The sequence below is a fragment of the Panthera uncia genome, assembly GCF_023721935.1.
Source record: "Panthera uncia isolate 11264 chromosome A1 unlocalized genomic scaffold, Puncia_PCG_1.0 HiC_scaffold_17, whole genome shotgun sequence".
Lineage (NCBI taxonomy): Eukaryota > Metazoa > Chordata > Mammalia > Carnivora > Felidae > Panthera > Panthera uncia.
Genome location: NW_026057577.1, coordinates 32,972,422 through 32,995,017, shown reverse-complemented (window position 1 = coordinate 32,995,017; position 22,596 = coordinate 32,972,422). Strand labels below are relative to the sequence as shown.

At 37.9% G+C, this 22,596-nt stretch overlaps 1 protein-coding gene and 1 non-coding gene across 4 annotated transcripts in view; one reads left to right on the top strand and one right to left on the bottom strand.

Annotated features, from left to right (window-relative positions):
* Nucleotides 1-22,596, bottom strand: part of ANKHD1 (ankyrin repeat and KH domain containing 1) — a 130,937-nt gene continuing 108,341 nt past the window's right edge. For 2 of the 3 annotated variants that reach the window (XM_049649371.1, XM_049649373.1), the window contains 12 exons: nucleotides 20,903-20,998; nucleotides 20,309-20,425; nucleotides 15,024-15,198; nucleotides 12,909-13,365; nucleotides 12,283-12,429; nucleotides 9,652-9,801; nucleotides 7,878-9,490; nucleotides 3,603-3,779; nucleotides 2,303-2,554; nucleotides 1,610-1,785; nucleotides 751-915; nucleotides 1-484 (listed from right to left, as the gene is read on the bottom strand). In XM_049649371.1, coding sequence (XP_049505328.1) covers nucleotides 425-484; nucleotides 751-915; nucleotides 1,610-1,785; nucleotides 2,303-2,554; nucleotides 3,603-3,779; nucleotides 7,878-9,490; nucleotides 9,652-9,801; nucleotides 12,283-12,429; nucleotides 12,909-13,365; nucleotides 15,024-15,198; nucleotides 20,309-20,425; nucleotides 20,903-20,998 — 3,585 coding nt within the window. In that variant the 3' untranslated portion in view covers nucleotides 1-424. The remainder of the gene's footprint in view (nucleotides 485-750; nucleotides 916-1,609; nucleotides 1,786-2,302; nucleotides 2,555-3,602; nucleotides 3,780-7,877; nucleotides 9,491-9,651; nucleotides 9,802-12,282; nucleotides 12,430-12,908; nucleotides 13,366-15,023; nucleotides 15,199-20,308; nucleotides 20,426-20,902; nucleotides 20,999-22,596) is intronic. The other variant, XM_049649372.1, reaches the window with a different exon arrangement.
* Nucleotides 16,121-16,227, top strand: LOC125935863 (U6 spliceosomal RNA). Its single transcript, XR_007461846.1, has one exon. It is a non-coding gene; the product is annotated as a U6 spliceosomal RNA (small nuclear RNA).

Genomic DNA, 22,596 nt, shown 5'->3' with positions numbered 1-22,596 from the left:
CACTGTTCATCTTTTTATTGAATATTCTGGTAAATATTTCACATTAATACAGGCTACATTAAGTAGAGCCACTATATGACAAGAAATTTACTCAACTTTTTCCTTTTAAGTATGTAAACAATTGTACATGTATTTACCACCCTAAAAGGTTGAAACATGTAATCATCTAATTCTCTTCTGCATACAAGTAGCATTCAGTATGTTTAGCCAAAGCACTAAGTTCAAAATGGCTAAACTAACCAGAGAACATAATCAGGTGGATAGGAAATCACTTTGTTCTTATACAATGGGCAATCAAATTTCCATTGCTAAGCCTCAGAGAGAATTTCTTAGTTAGGCACATTAAAAAAAAAAAAAAAAATCCCCAGGGTTCTTCCAAGGTCATAGGTTTCTCAAACAAGGCTAAAGAGTAAGACCTTCTAACTTAGTTGACATATTTGAGATGCATGTTTCCAATATGAGGAGCCCACGTGCCAGGCCAAATCTGAAAAGGGGGAGGAAAAATTGGAATTTCTAATTAGGAATCTTTAGACATTTACAAAATGAATATATAAATGCAATGGCAATTCACTGTTTGTGCCTAGGAAGAATACACATATATGAGATAAAATGTTTAGTAGCATCATATAGATATCAAAAATCTTAATTCAGATGAAGGTGGTCGGATGTCATTTTGATATTTAGAATTTGTAATACCCAAAGAATTAAAAGAATGACATGTAAAATAAAAGAGCCTTAAGTCCATTTTACCTGCTGGGCATCAGTGCATTCAGTTGAATTTTGAATAACTTTTATCATAGGGTTCCAAGCAGGATCTGGGTTGTGAAGTCCATTAAACAAGGGTCCTCCGGGAACATCAGCAAGCTGAGGATGAGAGGGTATTATGGTGCCTCCATACATGGAAATTGGCAGACCCTATGATAGCAGAAAGAAAGGTTTAATCCTGAAGTGATTATAAAGGATGATTCCATAATACCAGCTTAGTTCTTTCTAATTTCCCTTCCTCCACAGAACTACAGAGGATCCTTTAAATACAGCATCATATGGTATTGAGAAATCAAAAGTGATAACCTGAAATAGCAACACTTTTCAACAATAAGAAAAAAACCCAACCAATGAAATCCAATAGCAAATCATCAGGAAATTTCCCAACTTTGATGAACACAGATAATACCCTCAACTTTTCCGTATTTTAGTTTCACCAATGAGCTTGTGCTGAGAAGAAGAGGGAAACCCTACTTGGTTGCCTACAGCCACAGTCTGGCTTTAGGGCAGTCAGAAAGTTCTGATAGCAGACAACAGGGCATTGGGGAGCTCACAGCCAACTTTGTAGAGGGGCAGAGGCCTCTCTCAAAGCTGTGGCAGTAAAACCCAAAGCTGAGAAGTCTAAATGTCTCAGGTTTTTTGAGAGGAGGGAAGCATCCTCAGCATAGTTTGAGGACAAACTACTGTAGCCAACATAACTTACTTTTGAAATTGGGCAAAAGATCTGGCTAAGTCATGGAAACAAACTCATTACACCAAAAGGGAGAATTATTTCAGTATAAGCTGTTCCTTAACATTGGCTGGCAAAGTGTTAACCACGTTACAATGATGTTTGTTGACTCACTTTAGAAAAATCCAGAAAACTGCTTGCCATAGGTTGATGAAAAATGTTAGAGGGGGCTACCATTCCAGAATCATCTCTCTCCATTGGTTGATGCTGGGAGAATGTGCTTGGGTCTGACAACTGTTGGTGCATTGGATGGTTTCCTATCACAGACTGTGACCAACCTGATAAGCCTTCTGGAAAGAAGAATTGAGGACAGGGTTTGATATTTATTTGGGTAAAATGACAAAATATTACTAATCTTTTTTTCATACTAAATTTTATCGAACTCATTCCTATGAGAAGCTCAGTGCATGTTCATGACAATCTTTGCAAGCCAAAAAAACCAGTTCCTGGAAAACTGGGTGAAGTCCTTTGAATACCCCAAATACTCTACCTAGTCCTTCAAAAGAGTAAATGCTCTCTAGAAGAACTCAAATGATTATCCCATTCTATATTGGAAAGCTTAAGAGGGAAAGGAAATATGCATTGAATCTTTTATGTCTATACTTATTATTATACATATTATATTATTATGTATAAAGGAAACTAACATTCCAAACTCTGAAACTGAATTCTTCAAAGGTATATATACCCCTACTGATCATTAAGTGTAGGAACTAAGCTGTTTTGTTTTAAGGAACTAAGTTATCAGGGCAAAATCCCACAACTTACTTGAGCTATCCCTCCAGACAGAGGGCAAGGTAACTATACCTGACATAGCGTTGACACCAAATGACCAGATTCCACTGTGTCCAACAGGAGCGACAAAACTGGTCCCCACAGGGGCTTGTGCGACAGACCCTCCTTGCCGAATCCGGGCTAGTCTCTCTGTTCCAATGGGGGGAGGTATCTTTCGATCTTGACTGGCACTGCCTCCTTTTGGTTGGCCCAATGTAGGTGGGGCAGAGGTGGCTGAAAGAGGTGAAGATGATCCCGAAGAAACAGATGGAATAGGAGAGTCACCTGGTGGCAAAATATTTCTCTATTGTTTTATTACATTAAAAACTAATTATAAGAATATGAGAAACCTTGTTGGAAAGATCACAACACGGATTCTGTAAAGAAAAATTTCATTTTATAAGATCATTCAAATGAAAATATGTAAGTTGTATGAATATTTTGTTACTTCTGTGTAGAGTGAGTATAAACAAATAGTCTAAAATTTTTTTTCCAGATTGATGAAAAAGCTAGAAGGAAGGCCTAGAATAGGAATAGGAATAATTCTTATTGTAGTTCTAAATAATCTTCTCAAAACATATATTGTACAATTATGTAAAACATAATTTTAAACTAACTCAAATGTGGCAATGTTTGTATAGTAACTAGCATATTGTCTGGAAAAAAGCTGGTGGCCCTCTATACTTGGCTGTTTTCTTTTGTGTCTTTCCACAACCCTTTTTCCTCCATAAGGAAGAAAGGTTAATGTTAGCAAATATCTTGGATTCAATTCATGACTTGGTTTCTTACTGGGATTCTCAGGTCATGGTGGTAATTTTCCTTGTCAAAAGGGCCAATACTCATTGACTATGTCATGATGCTTATTAAAAAATTGAATCCTGTTCAAGTACCGTTAGAACTTCATCTGTTCTGAATGTTGCAATAACTAAGAATAAAGGAATACTGTCACTTATAAATGGCACTATCATATGGTTTCTAAAATATAAAAATAAACTAAGAAATCATACCAAACTGAATAGATACATGAATTGACTTCTTTGCAGACTTAAGAAATTATTTTGCAATACTATCCTCAAAGGGTCCTTCCTTTTATAAAACTACTTGTAGTAATTCTTCTCTTGATTCTTGACCCTTCTCAAGTTTTTTATCCCACAAATGACTGATAACTTTTGACATGACTGCAGTACAAACCTTTGGTATCTGCATACCATCATACCATTGACTTTAGTTTACTAAACTTTAGTTTACTGAAGTTACTATGCAGAGTTCCCTGAGACAAATGGTTAATAACTTATTCAAGACTCTTTGGGAAGAGTTTCTCCAGGATTCCTACATGAGTTTGAGGCGCTTGTCCAAGGATGGGGAGAAAAATGTTGTCTGTTGAAACTTGGAGTCCCAACAGGAGCAGGCCCTTGCAGGAAAACCCGAGTTCCTGGTATGCCGGAAAAACTCGTCAGGGGAGCAGAAGAGGAAGATGGGGAGCTGCCGGATGGGTCAATGGATGGTAAGCCTGAAATAAAACAGGTCCAGACATCAAATCAGCCAAGGCTTTAACACGGAAAGCCCTAACTTTACTTAATTCCTTTTTAAAAAAGAAGAAAGCATACAGTTTACTTTTGTAGATCACAGCAAAATAATCCATTTATGTGACACTGTATTATGGCCCAAACCCATTTTTTTCTTGCAGTCCAGAAGAATATCACTAAACAGCACTAAATATAGAAGAGTGCAATGTTTTTATTGTTGTTTTGAGAGTGCACAGGAGCAGCAGGGGGTGGGGAAGAGGCACAGAGAGAGAGAGAGAGAGAGAGAGAGAGAGAGCGCGAGAGCGAACCCTCTGGGGATTCTCTCTTTCCCTCTCTCTCTGCCTCTCCCCTGCTTGAGCACTCTCTCAAAATAAATAAATAAACATTGGGAAAAAAAAAAAAAAAAAAAGAATGGCAATCACCTGGGGGCTCCTGGGTGGCTCAGTTGGTTAAGTGTTGGGCTCTTGATTTCTGCTCATGATCTCAAAGTTGTGAGGTTGAGCCCTTGTGTTGGACTCTGCGCTGTCGGCGCAGAGCCTGCTTGGGATTTTCTCTCTCCCTCCCTCTCTGCCCCTCCCCTGCTCATTCAATCTCTCAAAATAAAAAAACATTAAAAAAAAAAAAGGCAATCACCTGGAATAATGTTCTGGATAAATCTCAAAGCTTTCACTAGAGGGGACATACAATGAGAGCATGCTGTGACTAAGTGGTCCCCATCAGTAACTTCTGCTTTTCCTTTTGTGGAAAATCTAAAAGTATAGCTGTTCATCTACATAAATACAGTTGTCTCCTACGGAAGATGAATAACACAATCTACCAATGTTTCCTTCCTAATGAGGAAAAGCATACTATTAAAGATAAGTATTCCATCTGATACAAAAAAATCAACAGTTGCAAACTATATCAAAGTTTCTATCTAGTTTGTGTAAATCTGAATTCAGCAGTCTTCTCAAATGCCTCTGCTGTTTCTAGAGAATGCATCGGGGAAAGGGAACAGGTGTGTGCAAAAGGATTATACGTACTCATTTCAGGAAAAAATAGTTAAAATCAACATAAAAAAACTGTCAAACTTCTCTCAAGCAGTTCTTCATCCATTTAAAGTATATGGTTCAAAGGCTTTTAGCAGATTCACAGAGTTGTACAACCATCACCGCAATCAATTTTAGAACAGTTTTGTCTTCCCTAAAGGAAACTCTGCACCATTACCTGTAACTCCCCATCGTCCTTTACTCCATATCCCCACCTCTAAGCAACCACAGTAGATTTACCTATTCTGGAAATTTCACATAAATAGAATTATACAGTATGTGATCTTATTGTGACTGCCTTTCTTTCACTTAGCATCAGGTATTCAATGTTCATCAATGCTGTAGCATGCATCAGTACTTCATTTCTTTTTACTGCTGACTAATAATCCCATTATATCAATACACTACATTTTGTTTTATATTTATCAGTTGATGGACTGTGGGCAATTTCCACTTTTGGGTTATTATGCTGCTATGAGCATTTGTGTACCAGTTTTTTTGTGTAGATATAGGTTTTCTGTTGGGGAGACCTAAGAGTGGAATTACTGGATCGTATGGTACCCTTGTGTAACTTTATGAGGAATTGTCAAAAACTGTTTTTTTCAAGTTGCTATGTTACTTTGAATTTCCACTGGCAACATTTGAGGTTTCCAATTTCTCCACATCCTTCTCTATTTTCTTCAGTATTACTATTTCTTACCTGTGAAACAACCAGGAGAGTAACTATATCCGTGAAAGAAGAGAAACAAAAGAAGCCATACAGGCAGTTAAGATATAAGGCCAAGCTGGGGCGCTGTGGCTCAGTCGGTTAAGCGTCCAACTTCTGCTCAGGTCATGATCTCACAGTTCATGGGTTCCAGCCCTGCATTCGGCTCTGTGCTGACAGCTCTGAGCCTAGAGCCTGCTTCGGATTCTGTGTCTCCCTCTCTCTCTGCCCCTCCCTGCTCATGTTCTGTCTCTCTCAGTCTCTCAGAAATAAATAAAAAAAGTAAATAAATACATAATATATATATATGTATATGTAAACATATATAGCCAGGCTTAGCAATCCTGGACCCCAGAGGGAAGGTCCAGGATTAATGCTTGCTTTCTAAAAAAATGATTATTTTTTTATTAGCAATACATAATTTTGATGTTTTAGATCTAAATAATTAAGGTTCCCAAACCTTGTTTTCTACCAAACTAGATAGCAGATATCCTTGATTTTTTTCTTTTTTCTAGAATTTCATAATCTGTACATCTTCTGGGAGGCAGCATGTGGAATGCAAAGAGCTCAAACATGAGAATATGAGAGTTCTGAAGTCAAACTGGCTAAGGCATTCAGAATTCACATGTCAGTGCCAGTCAAGTCAAAGATAAATGCTTTCTACACTGATTGCCTGAGCACTGGCAATGAGTTCTTCTTTCACCCTGTGTGTGGCCTTTGAAAATCTTTTAGTTTCCTCCAAACAAAAAGTGAAAACAAATATCTATTTATAGAAAAAAATAAAAAATTAAGAAAAAAAATCCTAGAGAACATTTGGACCACAGTTGATCTTATGTAGGCTTATATATTTACTTGAAAGATGATATAGGGGCGCTTGGGTGGTTCAGTCAGTTAAGCGTTCGGCTTCAGCTCAGGTCATGATCCCACGGTTCGTGGGTTTGAGCCCCGCATCAGGCTCTGTACTGACAGCTCAGAGCCTGGAGCCTGCTTTGGATTTTGTCTCTGTCTCTTTCTCAAAAGTGAATAACATTGAAAGAAAGAAAGAAAGAAAGAAAGAAAGAAAGAAAGAAAGAAAGAGAAAGAAAGGAAGGAAGGAAGAGAGGGAGGGAGGGAGGGAGAGAGGGGAGGGAGGAAGGAAGGAAGGAAGGAAGGAAGGAAAGAAGGAAGGATGATATAACAGCTGTCTTCCTGAAAAGACAAGTAAATAAAAGCATACCTGAAATGAAAATTAAGGTTACACCATATCCATAAACTTCCAGATTTAAACACCATAGGTCAGTTTGTAATAAACAAAAAGGAAGGCTGGGTTATGAAAGACGGTTTTCTCACTGGAAGGAAAAAGCTACGAGGCAACAGAGCCTCTTACACCATTCTATGTCAGTTGCAATTTCTAATTTGTTTTTCAGAATAGTGCACATTAGACTCAAATTTGGCTCTTTGGAAAAAAGACGGGTTTTCTAAATATATCCAAGTCAATACTAGACTCATATCTTTCTTATAACGCCTCAGCAGCTAATTTGTAATTTCAAAAAACCAAAGAGCTGAATCTAAGTTGGTCTTTTTACATTAAGAGCCCACAAATGACTGGATCTCTAATAATAATATTAACATTGAGCCTGAGCACCCAAGACTGAAATATTGTAGAATATTTCAAAGAATAATGTAGGTTATGGACTGGTACCTAAACGCTTCTGTAACACAAACTTTTTAAATCTGAGAAATGCAAACATTCATGATGATTTTAAAAACGTCTATAAATTTGAAATCCTTGAAGTATCCTGAGTCCCTTTTTATTAATATCATTATACCAATTCTTAGAAAATGGACTGACACAAGGTATAACCTCCTTGCTATGACGGACAGAAACATCAGATAGACCATATAAGGCAGCTCACTGTATGTGAGTGATTATCTACAGCTATATTGCTGCCCCCTCAAACAGCAATCATTAAAGGGTCTTTAGTATTTATGACAGTCTTTTTTCTTTCTTTTTTAATTTTTTAAATGTTTATTTTTGAGAGAGAGAGAGAGAGAGAGAGAGAAAGAGAGAGCATGAGAAGGGGAGGCACAGGGGCAGAGAGAGAAGAGACACAGAACTGGAAGGAGGCTCCAGGCTCCATGCTATCAGCACAAAGCCCAACACAGGGCTCAAACTCACGAACTGGGAGATCACAACATGAGCGGAAGTCAGAGGCTTAACCAAATGAGCCACCCAGGCGCCCCGACACAGTCTCATTTCTTTAAGATCATGTGATATGATGTACAAAATAAGTGCCTTATTATCTTGAAGGATTCAATTACACTTAAGAGCCCCATACTGAACTGCAGTAATAGTTATAATAACTTACCAACTGGACTAGTAGAAACTCGCTGGGAAGGTGGTCTGAAGCCAGGTGCCTTGGAGTTGTCAGGGTGCACGTTTTCCAAGTGTCCAAGTACAGAGTTACCCAGGAATGCTGACTGAACAGTGAAAGAGGCATCTGCAGCAACTCGAGAGGACAGCGGCCCATCTCCCCAACCCTGGTTAGCAGGCACCTGACTGCTATCAAAAAGACTACTGAAATGATTGAAAAGTGTGGCCGGGCCGAATGTAGGTGGCAAAGATTTATTTGCTGGGTTAATGTGCATCTGAGAGCCATTCATAATGTTCATGGCTGAAGAAAGCTGCACTGCAGCCGGTGGGCCTTGAGGTGGTGTCAAAGGAACTGGATTTGTAACAAAAATAGACTGGGGATCCTGGTGTATGGTTGCATTTGGTACCACTGAGTAAAAAGAACCTCTGGGCTGCATTCGATGAGAAACTCGAGGTGCTGGTACAGCTAACTGAGGTAAGTTATTGGTGTCCTGATTATCAGCAGCAACCAATCTGGGTGATGCCAAAGTCAATGGAGCAGGTTCTGAGTTGGATGCGAAAGGCATGGACATAGGACTTAAGTCAGATCCGCTGGGTGGCTGTGCCTCCTCCTGTGTGTTAGTGGAGGGAGGAGCGGGGCTACTGGATGGGTGAGTTTCTGGAGCTCCTGGGGTGTTGCTGGCAGAGCTACTGCAACTATTTGCAGTTGAAGATGGGGTGCACAGGTTGGCCATGGGCTGCTCCTGTGTGGACGCTTTCTCTTTGGGGGGTGGCATGGCAGGGAAAGACTCCATCTTTTGTGAAGAAAGCTGTGTTTGAGGAGTACTCGCAGGCAGAAAGGTGGTGGGAACCTGCCCGCTGGGGATAGGTGCAGAGGAAACAGAAGGCAGGGAACTACAAGTGCTCGTCACAGAAGAGATCACTGTTGCTGGAGGGCTCGTTTTAGGCACACAGGCAAACAACTGCTTTCTGACCGATGAAGGAGTCCGGGTATTAGTCACACACAGCTGCTGGCTGGCAGCAACTACGGAAGAGACAGTGATAGGACAACTGGCAGTAGCTAGCCCCGCAGACTCTGAGGGTAAGACAGTCCCGTTCTGGTTCGGTAGACGGCCTGAATTATTATGCTTTGGAGAGCTGTTTGTGTTGCCAGGATTCACAGGTCTCACTGGGAATGGTCCCCAAGTGTTGGGAGAGGGTGAAAAGGTTCCTCCAAATTGGGCCATGGGTAAGCGAGGATGCCGAATCTGTTGCATAGTCTGAGCAGCCAGCAGGGCAAAATGAGGGTGGGGATAAGCCAAGGGTAGAGAAACTGGGAAAGAAGAACGTACGTTTGTTGGAACGTTCTTGTTAAGTTTATTAGTGGGCTGGAACGTAGATAATGTTGTCGCCTGTGACGTAACGAGAGCTGGAGCACCCAAAGGAAATGCGTTTTTACTGGAAGTTGATGTGGTGCCTACTCCAGATGAGAAGTTTGCATGGATGGACTTGGTGCTGGCAGGTGTTCTGATATGATTTTTAGGAATCAAGTCTTCCAGTTCCTTAGCGGGATCTTGAATAAGTGCATTGATAAGCTGAACCGCATACCTGGTTGATTCCGTACCACCCCTGGGGAGAAAACCAACAAAACATAAAAACAGGATCAAAGAGATAAAAACAGAGGTCATTTTAACCTTAAAATTCTTGATTGTGCCATGCGTAACACAAGGATGCTTCCAAAAACATTTAATTTCCATACAGAACTACTAATATACATTTTCCACAATTACCTTATTGTGATCATTCTCTCGCCATTCTTATCTTTTTGTTTATCCACATCAATATGGGCTCCAGTAACATCTTGTATTGCAGTGATGTTGCATCCTCCTCTTCCCATTATCCTGGAAACCACGGAAGCTGGAACAGACAATTTCTTTGACCTATAAAATGAAGACTTATGAGCTTATGAAACAAAACATGAGCTTATGAAAACAAACGTCTTTACTCAAAAAGATGTCTCAGCTAGTATGCTCATGTAGAATAATATGTCTCAAACCTTAAAGGGGAAATTACTATAAATTTTCGTTTTAGAAACTGACTCCCTCTCATATTGAATTTAACTTAGTGAAAGTAAATATTACTTTGTCATTTAAAACAAAATTATATTTTAAATAACTCATGATCGGGGCGCCTGGGTGGCGCAGTCGGTTAAGCGTCCGACTTCAGCCAGGTCACGATCTCGCGGTCCGTGAGTTCGAGCCCCGCGTCAGGCTCTGGGCTGATGGCTCGGAGCCTGGAGCCTGTTTACGATTCTGTGTCTCCCTCTCTCTCTGCCCCTCCCCCGTTCATGCTCTGTCTCTCTCTGTCCCAAAAATAAATTCAAAAATTTCAAAAAAACGTTGAAAAAAAAAATTAAAAAAAAAAAAAAAAAAAAACTCATGATCTAAGCATTCCAATCTGCTGAAAACATCACACATCAACTAAACAGCAATGACCATATGGACTGACTTTTTCTAAACGAAAACAATGCATAACATACTATTAAACTTCATACCAAGTAAGAGAGACCAGCTTATCAATATCAGTAATTTATACTTAGCAATAGCAAGTATAAATGCAGTTCAGGTTTGAACTACATAAAAAGCAACCCATAAGTGGAGCCTGGGACTTGACTTCCACTTACATGTGAGCTGAGCAGAGCCGAGAGATGACCAGAGGCTGATCTTGGGATCTAATAAGATGGCCTGGCCTGGCCTGGCTGTCCCTAAGGACTATCAAAGAAACCCAGTGTTTGCTAGCAGAAGCACTTTTTAAGTAAAGCAGAACCAGATGAGAGCGACACCCATTATTTTCAAGTGCTCAGTGCTGGGCCCCAGGATTCCCCTTTTCAAGGAGGGACCTTCAAACTTGAATTATTCCATCTAGAAGAATATCAGAGGCAGCCCTTAAAATACTCTTCATGCTCAAAATTTATTATCTTAATGCTGGGAAGAATATATTCGGGTATTCTGAAAGCTAGAGCATAGACTAGGCTACATGCTGTGAGTAACATTTAAATCGATCTGATCATCAGGTGTGTATCACTTCTATTGTGCCAAGACTTCTTTCTGTTTGCATTTAATGGACACAAACTTCAAAAACAATACAGAATAAAAGCCCAGACATTTCAGTCCTTTGGTGACTTAATATGATTTGATATACATTAGCATTTCTGTATCTTGTCCTGATTCCCTGTTGTAAAGTATGAACAGAGGCTAAAAGTATCATGTGGATTGTATAAAACATTTGAAAGCTGTGGCCTGTCTGCTTTTATTCATTTCTCCCATCCTAGCTTAAATATAAACACTGTGACTGAAGGTGCAGTAAAACCTTGGATTGTGAGTAACTTGTTCTGCAAGTGTTCTACAAGATGAGCAAACATTTCTTTCTTTCTTTCTTTTTTTTTTTTTAATGTTTATTTATTTTTGAGAGAGACAGAGACAGAATGCAAGTGGGTTAGGGGCAGAGAGAGAGGGAGACACAGAATCTGAAGCAGGCTCCAGGCTCTGAGCTGTGAGCACAGAGCCCGATGAGGGGCTCAAACTCATGAGCTGTGAGATCATGACCTGAGCTGAAGTCAGACGCTCAACCAACTGAGCCATCCAGGTGCCCCTAGATGAGCGAAGATTTCTAATAAATTTTAACTTGATAAACAAGCCATGTCCTGCAATATGAGTAGTATGTGATACCAAATATCACATGATCACAACTGAGCCAATGGTTCTTGAAATTCGCTTTGATATACACAGGCTTTAGATGACAAGCATGTTTCTGGGATGAATTATGCTCTCAAACCAAGGTTTTACTGTACTTTTCTTTCTTCTTTCCTTTTCTTTCTTTCTTTTTTGAGGGTGAAGGTAGTTTTATTTTAATTTTATGGGCTCTTTTTCCCCCTTATCGGGATAGCAACTGCACTAGTTAATAGCAGCTAGCCAGTTCTTTAGGATATGTGGTTCTCTAGTGAAGCCTAACTTTATTTAAACACTGTATACAGATAAATTTGATTGTTTGAACCAAAATGGGATCATTAAACAAACCTTGTAGTCCTCACTAATAACATTGTGATTTTCCTGTCAAACGTAGAATCTTCCCTGTAACAAGCTTGTGACCATTTTGTATGGTGTATCTGGAAACATCTGTAGATGTTAAGTTTTAATAAAACATTTTTTGTTATTGTAAAGCCAACATTTTTTTGTGTCATATAAGATATATATGCAAAATTTACATATGGCTTCTCATTTTACTTTCGCCTACTCTGGATTTAGTGTGGCACAAATAATAACCACATTCAAATGATTCACTAATTAACTGGGTAACTACCTCATTAGATAGAACTTACATGGTCTATGAAAGTTAAAAAGATAAGACTAATTTCTACTTACCTTCGTACAACTTCTTTCCACCCTTCTTCTCTTTTCTGTCCCCTTTTGGGGCTAGTCAGATTCAGCTTTATGTTAGGAGAACTTAATGGCAATGGCACTGACTTATAGCTTGTTGATAAGGAATTAGTATTTGTTTCACTTTCAAGTCTGAGAAGAAAGAATTATCAAGTCCAATAAAACACATTTTAAGATAGAAACTCAAGAGACTATTCATTTATACACAAAGTTACATTGAAATATTTGAATTAAAATTTGGCACATCAAATTATCAACAATTCGGAAAGGCAGAAATAGGACAAAGAGTTCATCATCTACTTTAGTATTTAAATGGACTCAGAAGCTTAAAGTTGGGCTACGATCAATAAAAATGACACATTTAAAATAAAATCAAGGTATGCTAACTTTTTCAGCTTCAAAATTGAATCATAAACATCTCTAAAAATCTCACTTCATAACGTGCACATGATTAGGATATTAGTGAATTTCAGGTTTGAATACTGCAGTCAGGCAATGTGGTAGCCTTACATTGTGTAACGTAATTTGTGCTAAAAAATGTACTTTAAATTTTTGCGCCAGGCACGAGAAAGGAAAGGTGGATGGAGAGTGAACAAATCAGAAAAATTTACCGTGTTTGAGTTTTGGAAGTGGCATTACTTGTCTTTTCTTCTTGGGAATGGAGAAGAAGTGATGGGTATCTCCTATCACTGGAGGAATTCACATCCATGGTGAAATTGAACTCTTGGCTTTTACTGCCGCTGCTACTCTCACTGTTGCAGTCTGTGCTGTCCAAGTTGTCGGAGTCACTATTCCCACCTGTACCACCACCTCTGGGTTCTCCGTTTATTTTATTTTTATCAGCTTTCTGCTGTGCCAAGGGTATGTGTTGTTCTGGTAATATTAAATGTGCAGTGGGAGGGGTCTCCTTTGTTTTGTTCTTCTTATTTTTCCGATTGGTGCTGGGGGTCGTCACCACATTGGCCCTTTTTTTCCCAAACACGTTTGTAAATGTGGCAGATGTTGCAGAGATTCCAATGGTGGTGGTGGTGGTTGCACTAGGAGGGTCTATGGGAACTTCTTGCTCCACTGAAATTAGCAAAAGGATAAAAATCACACTGAGAGCACAGAACTCAGAACAAGTTGTGACAAGATATACATAATAATTCAGAGTAATTCACTTCCTTAAGTCATATTTTCCTTTCATCAGTATTCACTAGTAAATAAAGAAATCTTTATTGTTGTTAGAACAAAAGCACTATATCATATTTTGATGTGTAACTTGGTATAAAACATTCACACTATAACATTCTTTTTTTTTTTTTTAAGTTTTTATTTATGTATTTAAGTAATCTCTACACACAACGTGGGGCTCGAACTGATAGCCCTGAGATCAAGAGTTGCATGCTCTTCCGACTGAGTGGGCCAGGTGCCTCTTATACCATAACATTCTTTTTTTTTTTAAATATGAAATTTATTGTCAAATTGGTTTCCATACAACACCCAGTGCTCATCCCAACAGGTGCCCTCCTCAATGCCCATCACCCACCCCCCATCAACCCTCAGTTTGTTCTCAGTTTTTAAGAGTCTCTTATGTTTTGGCTCCCTCCTTCTCTAACCTCTTTTTTTTTTTTTTTCCTTCCCCTCCCCCATGGGTTCCTGTTAAGTTTCTCAGGATCCACATAAGAGTGAACACATATGGTATCTGTCTTTCTCTGTAGGACTTATTTCACTTAGCATAACGCTCTCCAGTTCCATCCATGTACCATAACATTCTTAAGATCTGAGGTGTTAGTCTCACGAGTTAACCAAAACTCACAATACTGTTTGAATTCAGGGAAATTTTTAGTCTGACTACTGTAGATAATGCTGCTGTAAACACTGGGGTGCATGGATCTCTTTGAATTAGTAGCTAGAGAGTATTATGCTAAGTCACAGAAACACGAATACCATATGATTTCACTTATATGTGGAGTTTAAGAAACAAAACAAATGAGCATAGGGAAAAAAAGAGAGGCAAACCGAGAAACAGACTCTTAACTATAGAGAACAAACTGATGGTTACCAGAGGGGAGGTCAATGAGGGAAGGTGGTGGGGGGATGTGGTAAATGGGTGATGGGGATTAAAGAGTGCACTTGTTGTGATGAGCCCCAGGTAATGTGTGGAAGTGTTCAATCACTAAATTGTATATCTGGAACTAATATTACACTGTATATTAACAAACAGGAATTTAATTAAAAATTTTAAATTCAGGGAAATTTTCACATAGTATTTTAGAATTAGAATTCAAATAGAGAACAATTATTTGCCTATTACAAACACTACTAGGATGTACAAAAAACAACTCTGAGAATAATGAACCTGTATAGCTTTGGGCCCAAGTCTTAGCTCAAAATTTACTGAGGAACTGGATCTCTCCCCAGTTTCCAAATGGAGGAGGAAAGGGTAGGGAAGAACCTGAACAGAAGCTGGCAAATCTCTTTACTGTATTACACGTAGGACATACATGATGTTTTACAAAGGGACTTAAATTACAACTGAAACTTCAAATAACATGCTTGCCTTTACCCTTTCTGTTTCTATCACTTTACAATGTAAATTATTTAGAAATATTTACTATGAAAGCCAGTTGTCAATTCCAGATTAAAATAATGAATATCTAACTAGAATTAATTAGAGTAAAAAGTACTCAAAATGAAGTTGATGAACAGATTTTTATCATTAATTTGAAAAAGTCGTTTCTTACCATCTTCATCATTCTCCTCTTCATCTTCATCCTCTGGTAGTTCTGAATTCTCCTTAGGTTTGTTTTCCTCATCTTCTTCCTGTTTCCTTTTCTGCTCCTCTTTTTTCTTTTTTCTCTTTTCTTTCCTTTTTTCTCTTTTAGCTGCAAGAGCCTGCTTTCTGCTCTCCTCTCTTGACTGAAAATTAAGTGCAGGTGTATCATTTCACCCATAATACAATTATTTAAAATAAAGAATGGGTGGGGAACCCGGGTGGCTCCAACTGTTGATTTCAGCTCAGGTCATGATCTCATAGTTTGTGGTTTGAGCCCCTGTGTCTGGGCTCATGCTGAAAGCAGAGGGCCTGCTTGGGATTCTCTGTCTCCCCCTCTCTCTGCCCCTCCCTGGTTCATGCTCTTTCTCTCTCTCTCTCTCTCTCTCAAAATAAAGAAATGAACAGTAAAAAAATAAAATACAATAAAGAATGGGTATTTTTGCTTATGACACGAGGCTTCCCATGGAGACCAGTGTTAAAACACACTTATAAAAGCACCAAAAGAAAAATATAGATAAGCTAGACGCCATCAAAGTTAAAAGTTTTTGTGCTTCAAAGGACCCATCAACAGAGTAGAAATACAACCCATAAAATGGGAAAATTTTTTTTTTGCAAATCATACATCTGGTAAGGGATTTGTATCAAGGATAAAGAACTCTTATGACACAGTAATAAAAAGACAAATATAACTCAATTCAAAAATACACAAAGGACCTGAACAGACATTTTCCTAAAGAACATATGAGTAGCCAAAGCATATGAAGACAGTTGCTCAATATCTACTAGACATCAAGGAAAAGCAAATCAAAATCACAATAAGATACCCACTCCATACCCACTAGATGGCTATACTCAAAAAGACAGATAATACCAAATAGCGGTGAGGGTATGGAGACATTAAAACCTTCAAACACTTGCTGGTAGGAACATAAAATGGTGCAGCTGCTTTGGAAAACAATCTGGCAGCTCCTCAAATAGAATTACCACATGCTCTAGCAATGCCATTCCTAGATATACATATACCCAAGAGAAATGAAAACACATTCATACAAAAACTTGAACACTGTGCTTGCTTTGGTAGCACATACACTAAAAACCCTCTAACAATACAAAGATGAGCATGGCCCCTGCGCAAGGATAGCATGCAAACTCATGAAGTGATCCATATTTAAAAAACAGAAAGAAAGAAAGAAAGAAAGAAAGAAAGAAAGAAAGAAAGAAAGAAAAACTTACATATCTATGTAGTAGAAACAGCCTGAATATCCATCGCCTAATGAATGGATGTATGGGTGTGTATGTGTGCACGTGTGTGTGTGTGAGAGAGAGAGAGAGAGAGAGAGAGAGAGAGAGAGAGGAGAGAGAGACAGAGAGGGAGAGAGTGGAGGGAAAGAGAGAGAGTGTGCTAGAGAGAGACAGAGAGATGGGATATTATTTAGGAATAAAACCAAATTAAGTATTGATATATGTGACAACATGGTTGAAACTTGAAAACATTATGAAGTGAAAGAAGCCAGTCTCAGAGGAACATATACTGCATGATTCCATTTATGTGTAATGTCCAGAATAGGCAGATCCATAAAGACAAAAAGCAGATTAGTGGTTACCTAGGATGGAGAGATTGAATAAAGTGAGTGACACTTAACGGGTGTAGGGTTTCTTTCCAGGACAGTAAAAATATTCTAAAATTGGCTGTGGTGAACAATGCACAACTCTGAATATGCTAAAAGCCACTGAATTGTATACTCTATTTATTTTAAAATACTTTTTCTATTTTAGTTTTTGAAGTAATCTTTGCACCCAACATGGGGCTTGAATTTACGACCTCAAGATCTAGAGTTGTATGCCTACTGACTGAGCTAGCCAGGCACACTTCAATCGTACACTTTGTTTATTTATTTACTTATTTATTTATATATTAATGTTTATTTATTTGTTTTTGAGAGACAGAGAGAGAGAGAGAGAGAGAGAGAGAGGGAAAGAGAGAGAGAGCAGAGGAGGCGCAAGAAAAGAGGGACATAGAGAATCCCAAGCAGGCACTGCGCTGTCAGCACAGAGCCGGATGTGGGGCTCAAACTCATGAGCTGTGAGATCATGACCTGAGCCGAAAACCGAGTTGGGACACTTAACTGATTGAGCCACCCAGGCACCCCTCAATTGTATACTTTAAATGGGTGAATTGTATGATAGATGAATTGAATGTACACATATGCAGTATCTGTTTATTTGACTAAAATTCAGCTATCATGATCTTTATAAAATTCTAAAACATTTCACTTTAAAAATATTAACCAGAATCTATTGTAAAAATTATTTTTTTCTACCTTATAGAAATTTTTAAGCCACATACAGAATTCTGATCACTTTTAGATTTTGCTGTGATTAGTACTATAAAATGTCTTTTTTTTCGGAAAGGAAAACATGGTAGTAAGTTGCCTAGCATCATGATGAGAGTTTGAAACACATCAAGTTATTCGTTCTTCTATGGTAAACAGGTAAAGCATTTTCCTCAAAACTATAATTTATCATTTTGAGGCATAAATTGATTACTCTTTGATTTACCTAAATGAGAGGTTGGCAAACTATGGCCTGAATACCAAATCCAGTCTGCTATGTTTGATGGCCTAAAATCTAAGACTGACTTTGATATTTTAAATGGTTGAAACAAATAAAAAGACTATTTCGTGACACTTGGAAATTATACAAAATTCAAATTCCAGTGTTCATAAATAAAGTTCTATTGGAACACAGCCATGCTTGTTCATTTACCTATTGCCTATGGCTGCTTTTGTGCTCTGATGGCAGAGATGAGGACGTATGACAGACACCATATGGCCTGCAAAACCTAAAATATTTACTATTCGACATTTTATAGAAAAAGTTTGCCAATCTCCTACGTAAATGAGAAACGAGTGAAAGAAGACATTGCACATTTAGCTAAATACGGAATTTTATCACTCTGTTGGCATAAGAACAAACTGGCTACCTATTTAGGGAACTGCTGACCACATCCCTGAGAAGTTACACAAAAATCAAAATTATAGACATGAAAACTACCTTAGTAATCATCTAACTATGAACTTCACTTTATTTTAAAATGAATATAACTTTTTTTCCCTTCTGATCTTACCTGTAATCAACTTTATCATGGAGGTGCTAAATTTTAATTTTCTAATGATAAGACTTTAAGGTTTACACGTTTCCCCCTATTATCAGCAATGAATGTCCTTGTAAGTTCACATCTTCGAGCATTTGTCTAATTATTTACCTGAGGCTAAATTTATGCAAGTGGAATAGCTGAATAAGGGTAACCACCCTTTTAATTTATTTGTGAAAGCATTTCCATTAATAGTCATAGCAATTTATACCATACAACAAAAATCATTCGCTAGAGTGCTAATCTATCCACACCTTTGCCATCAGTAGCTATTACCAAATCTTTAAGTTTTTTTTAAGGTGTATTCATTTTTCAGAGACAGAGAGAGGCAAAGCGTGAGTGGGGGAGGGGCAGATAGACAGGGAAACATAGAATCTGAAACAGGCTCCAGGCTCGAGCTGTCAGCACAGAGCCCGACGTGGGGCTCGAACTCACAAACCACGAGATCATGACCTGAGCTGAAGTCGGACGCTTAACCGACTGAGCCACCCAGGCGACCCCCAAATCTTTAAAGTTTAAGCTTTGCCAATCTGCTTAAAAAAAAAAAAAAATTATTGAACATTTGTATTTCTTTTTCTGTGAACTACCCATTCACAGGAACATTTTTTATTCTGGGCAAGTTATGTTTTTCTCATTGATTTGTAAGTGACCTGTTCTTCTGGTCTTATAAGGTTTTTTTTTTGTTTTTGCTTTTGTTTTTAATTTTAAACTAAGAATTGGTTTCAAAATTTTAGCATCTGTCAAAATAATCATATATTTTTTCTTTTAATCATCAACAAAATATCTTCATGTTAAGCTATCTCTTGCCTTCTTAAAATAATTCTACTTGGGCATGTTATTTGTTCTTTTAATGCAACTTCTGCATTGAATAGCAACACCCTCACTTTCCAGGTAAGCAGACTGAACTTCATGTAAGCAATCTTGTTTTTGAAACCTTTTCCATTATACCATACATCTTAGGATATCAGACCCTTACTCTTTTTTTTAAAGTGTTTTATTTATTTATTTTTGAGAGGGAGCACAAGCAGCAAAGGGGCAGAGAAAGGAGACAGAGAATCCCAAGCAGGCTCTGCGCTGCTAGCACTGAGCTAGAGAGGTGCTTAATCTCACCAACTGGGAGACCATGACCAGAGTCAAAATCAAGAGTAAGACGCCTAACCAAATGAGCCACCCAGGCATCCCTCAGACACTTACTCTTTAAGTGAGGATCTAATAAAACACTTATAGCATAAATATTATAATTAGCAAAAGGTTTCTAATGCTTTACTAAATATTTTCTAATACTAATGTTAGAATCATTTAGGTAGTAATGTTATTTGGTAAACTGTGATCTGCTTGAAAACTAGTCTCTCACTTTTATGGCTCAAAATATTTTTTAAGAACAAGAGGTCAAAATAAAAAAAAGTGATGGTAATTTAACAGTCTATTAATCATTTCCTTTGAAAGAGATACGAAGGTTATTGGTCATAAGGAGGGTAAATCTATTACAACAAATTTTCAACAATTTCTTTTTTTTTACTTTGTTTAATTTTGAGCAAGAGGGGGGAAGGGCCAGAGAGAGAAGACAGAGAATCCCGCACTGATAGTGTGGAGCCGGATGTGGGACTCGATCTCACAAACTGTGAAATCATGACCTGAGCCGAAATCCAGAGTCTGACGCTTAACCGACTGAGCCACCCAGGCGCCCCTCAACAATTTCTCTTTTTTTTTTCATTTTAAAAATTTACATCCAGGGGCGCCTGGGTGGCTCAGTCGGTTAAGCGTCCGACTTCAGCTTAGGTCATGATCTCACGGTCTGTGGGTTCGAGCCCCGCATCGGGCTCTGGGCTGATGGCTCAGAGCCTGGAGCCTGCTTCCGATTCTGTGTCTCCCTCTCTCTCTGCCCCTCCCCCGTTCATGCTCTGTCTCTCTCTGTCTCAAAAATAAACATTAAAAAAAAAAATTATTTAAAAAAAAAAATTTACATCCAAATTAGTTAGCATATAGTGCAACAATGATTTTAGGAGTAGATTCCTTAGTGCTCCTCACACATTTAGCCCATCCTCCCTCCCACACCCCCTCAACAATTTCTCATAAGAAAAATTATTTTTCTTACTCACCTTTTCCAGATCAAGCTCTTTCAAAAGAATACTTGCATTCTTATTTGCTTCTGCAGCCTGTTGGTCTTTAGCCTTCACAATTGTCTCAACACACTGGTGACATTTTTTTAAGAGTTCCTACAGTGGAAAATGGAATAATATAAATATAGGAACATAGAAACAGGCCAAATAAAACTTGAGTTGATAAGCACACTGAAGTCCAGGGCATAAAGCCCAAACAACTGAAATTCATTGAGCCAAATATAAGCAATCCTTTGAGTGTAGTCATGTATCAATCTTCATGAAAAAAAAAAAAAATCACTATTTCTTAAAGTTTGTATTCTTAGAGAATACAAACTAATTCTAATCAAGGTAACAGTCTAGTTATAAATTTTAGCTGCATTCACTGTAATTATAGTCCATAACAGGAAGGAATCCTCAAAATAATTTATCAAAATTATTATATCCATTCTTCATTTGCAAATAGAGAAACTAAAGCACAGACAGATGAGGTGATCGGTGTCACAGAGGACAAAACAAAGGTTGCTAATTGCACACTTTGGCATCTAATTCCACAAAGAACACAAATGTGTTTCAATGTTCTAGTGAACCTACCTTATCTGTAATTGTTGCTATGTATCGCATGCATTCAATATCAGAAGGGAACTGATTGACTTCCTTCACCAAATACTGAACAACTTTCACATGACCCTGTGAGAAGTACAACAAAAAATGCACAGAAGAATTCCTTGAAAATTTGCTCATATGCTTAAAAACTTAAGAGTAAAAGGTATAAAGATACTTCCAGATCATTTACTAAACTTAAAATTGAAATTATGAAAATAAAAACAACATGCCCAGGTATTTCTCCTAAATTTAACTTAGCATTTCCCATTGAAAATAGAAAAACTTTTGTAGAAAACAAGTGTTTCCTAGAATAAATGTATTAATAAAAATTGGCAGTGTGAAATGAACCTTTATTTAAAAAGGAAATAGGTCCTAAAACAGAGAGATGTTCTACCTTGCAAAATATTATTTTGGGTCCATCTTAATAAACAAGGTAGATTCTCACAATTATCTGAGACCCATGACTTGAATCTAGGGAAAATGTTTTCTAAATGCTATGATCAGAGGTGAATGATCTATAATTAATTCTAACTATCATCTACCTCAATATAACCAAACTTGCATAGTTTTCCTTCCTACCAAGTTCTAAAACATCTTCCAGAATTAGTCTGATGGTGACAAAAATCAGAAAAGTCGTTGTCTCTACGGCAGGAAATTCATTGAGAATGGGCATGATGGAACTTTCTAGGATTACAGAAGTATTTTATGAATTTATGGGGTGTGGGTTACCCAGGTGTATACAGTTATCAAAACTCATTAAACTATGCACCTTTGGTTTGTATATTTCACTATATGTAAATGATGACTCAATTAAAAGGAAAGGGCAAAAACTTAAAGAATTAAGTCTAGAAAATATTTTAAGATTTTTAAAAAATATAATTTATTATCAGTTTGGTTTCCATACAACACCCAGTGCTCATCCCAACAAATGCCCTCCCCAGTGCTCATTATCCACTTTCCCCTCTCCCCCACCCTTAAGATTTTTTTAGAAGATTTTATTTTTTAAGTAATCTCTACACCAAACATGGAGCTCAAACATATAATCCTAGATTCAAGAGTCGCATGTTCCACTGACAGAGCCAGCCAGGCGCCCCTAAGATTTTTTTTGTAAGGCCTAAAACTTACACCATTCTCATTCAATAGCTATTTAGTGACTGCCTAATATGTGTTGGGCACTATGCTAAACAATGTGCATAAAGAGTGATATTCATAAAGCTTGGTCTTCCTGGATCTTCCAGTCTAACTGGGGAAATAAGCTTTAAAAAAGTAAATACATATTTGAATGTATAATTACAAATTGGTATAAGGAAAATAATAGGGTACTATAAAAAAGAGCAAGAGGACCTTTTCAGACTGAGTGTTAGGGAAGGACTCTCTAAGTAGTGACATATACAATGGGAGCTGGGGCACCTGGGTGGCTCAGTCAGTTAAGCTTCCAACCCTTGATTTGGTGGCTCAGGTCATGATCTCACGATTTGTGAGATTGAGCCCCTCAGTGGGCTCTGCACTGACACCATGGAGTCTGCTCGGGATTCTCTCTCTCTCTCTCTCTCTCTGCCCTTTCCCCATTTGCACTCATGCATGTGTACTCTCTCTCTCTCAAAATAAATGAATCAGCTTTAAAAAATAAATAAAATAAAATAAAATAAAATAAAATAAAATAAAATAAAATAAAATAAAAT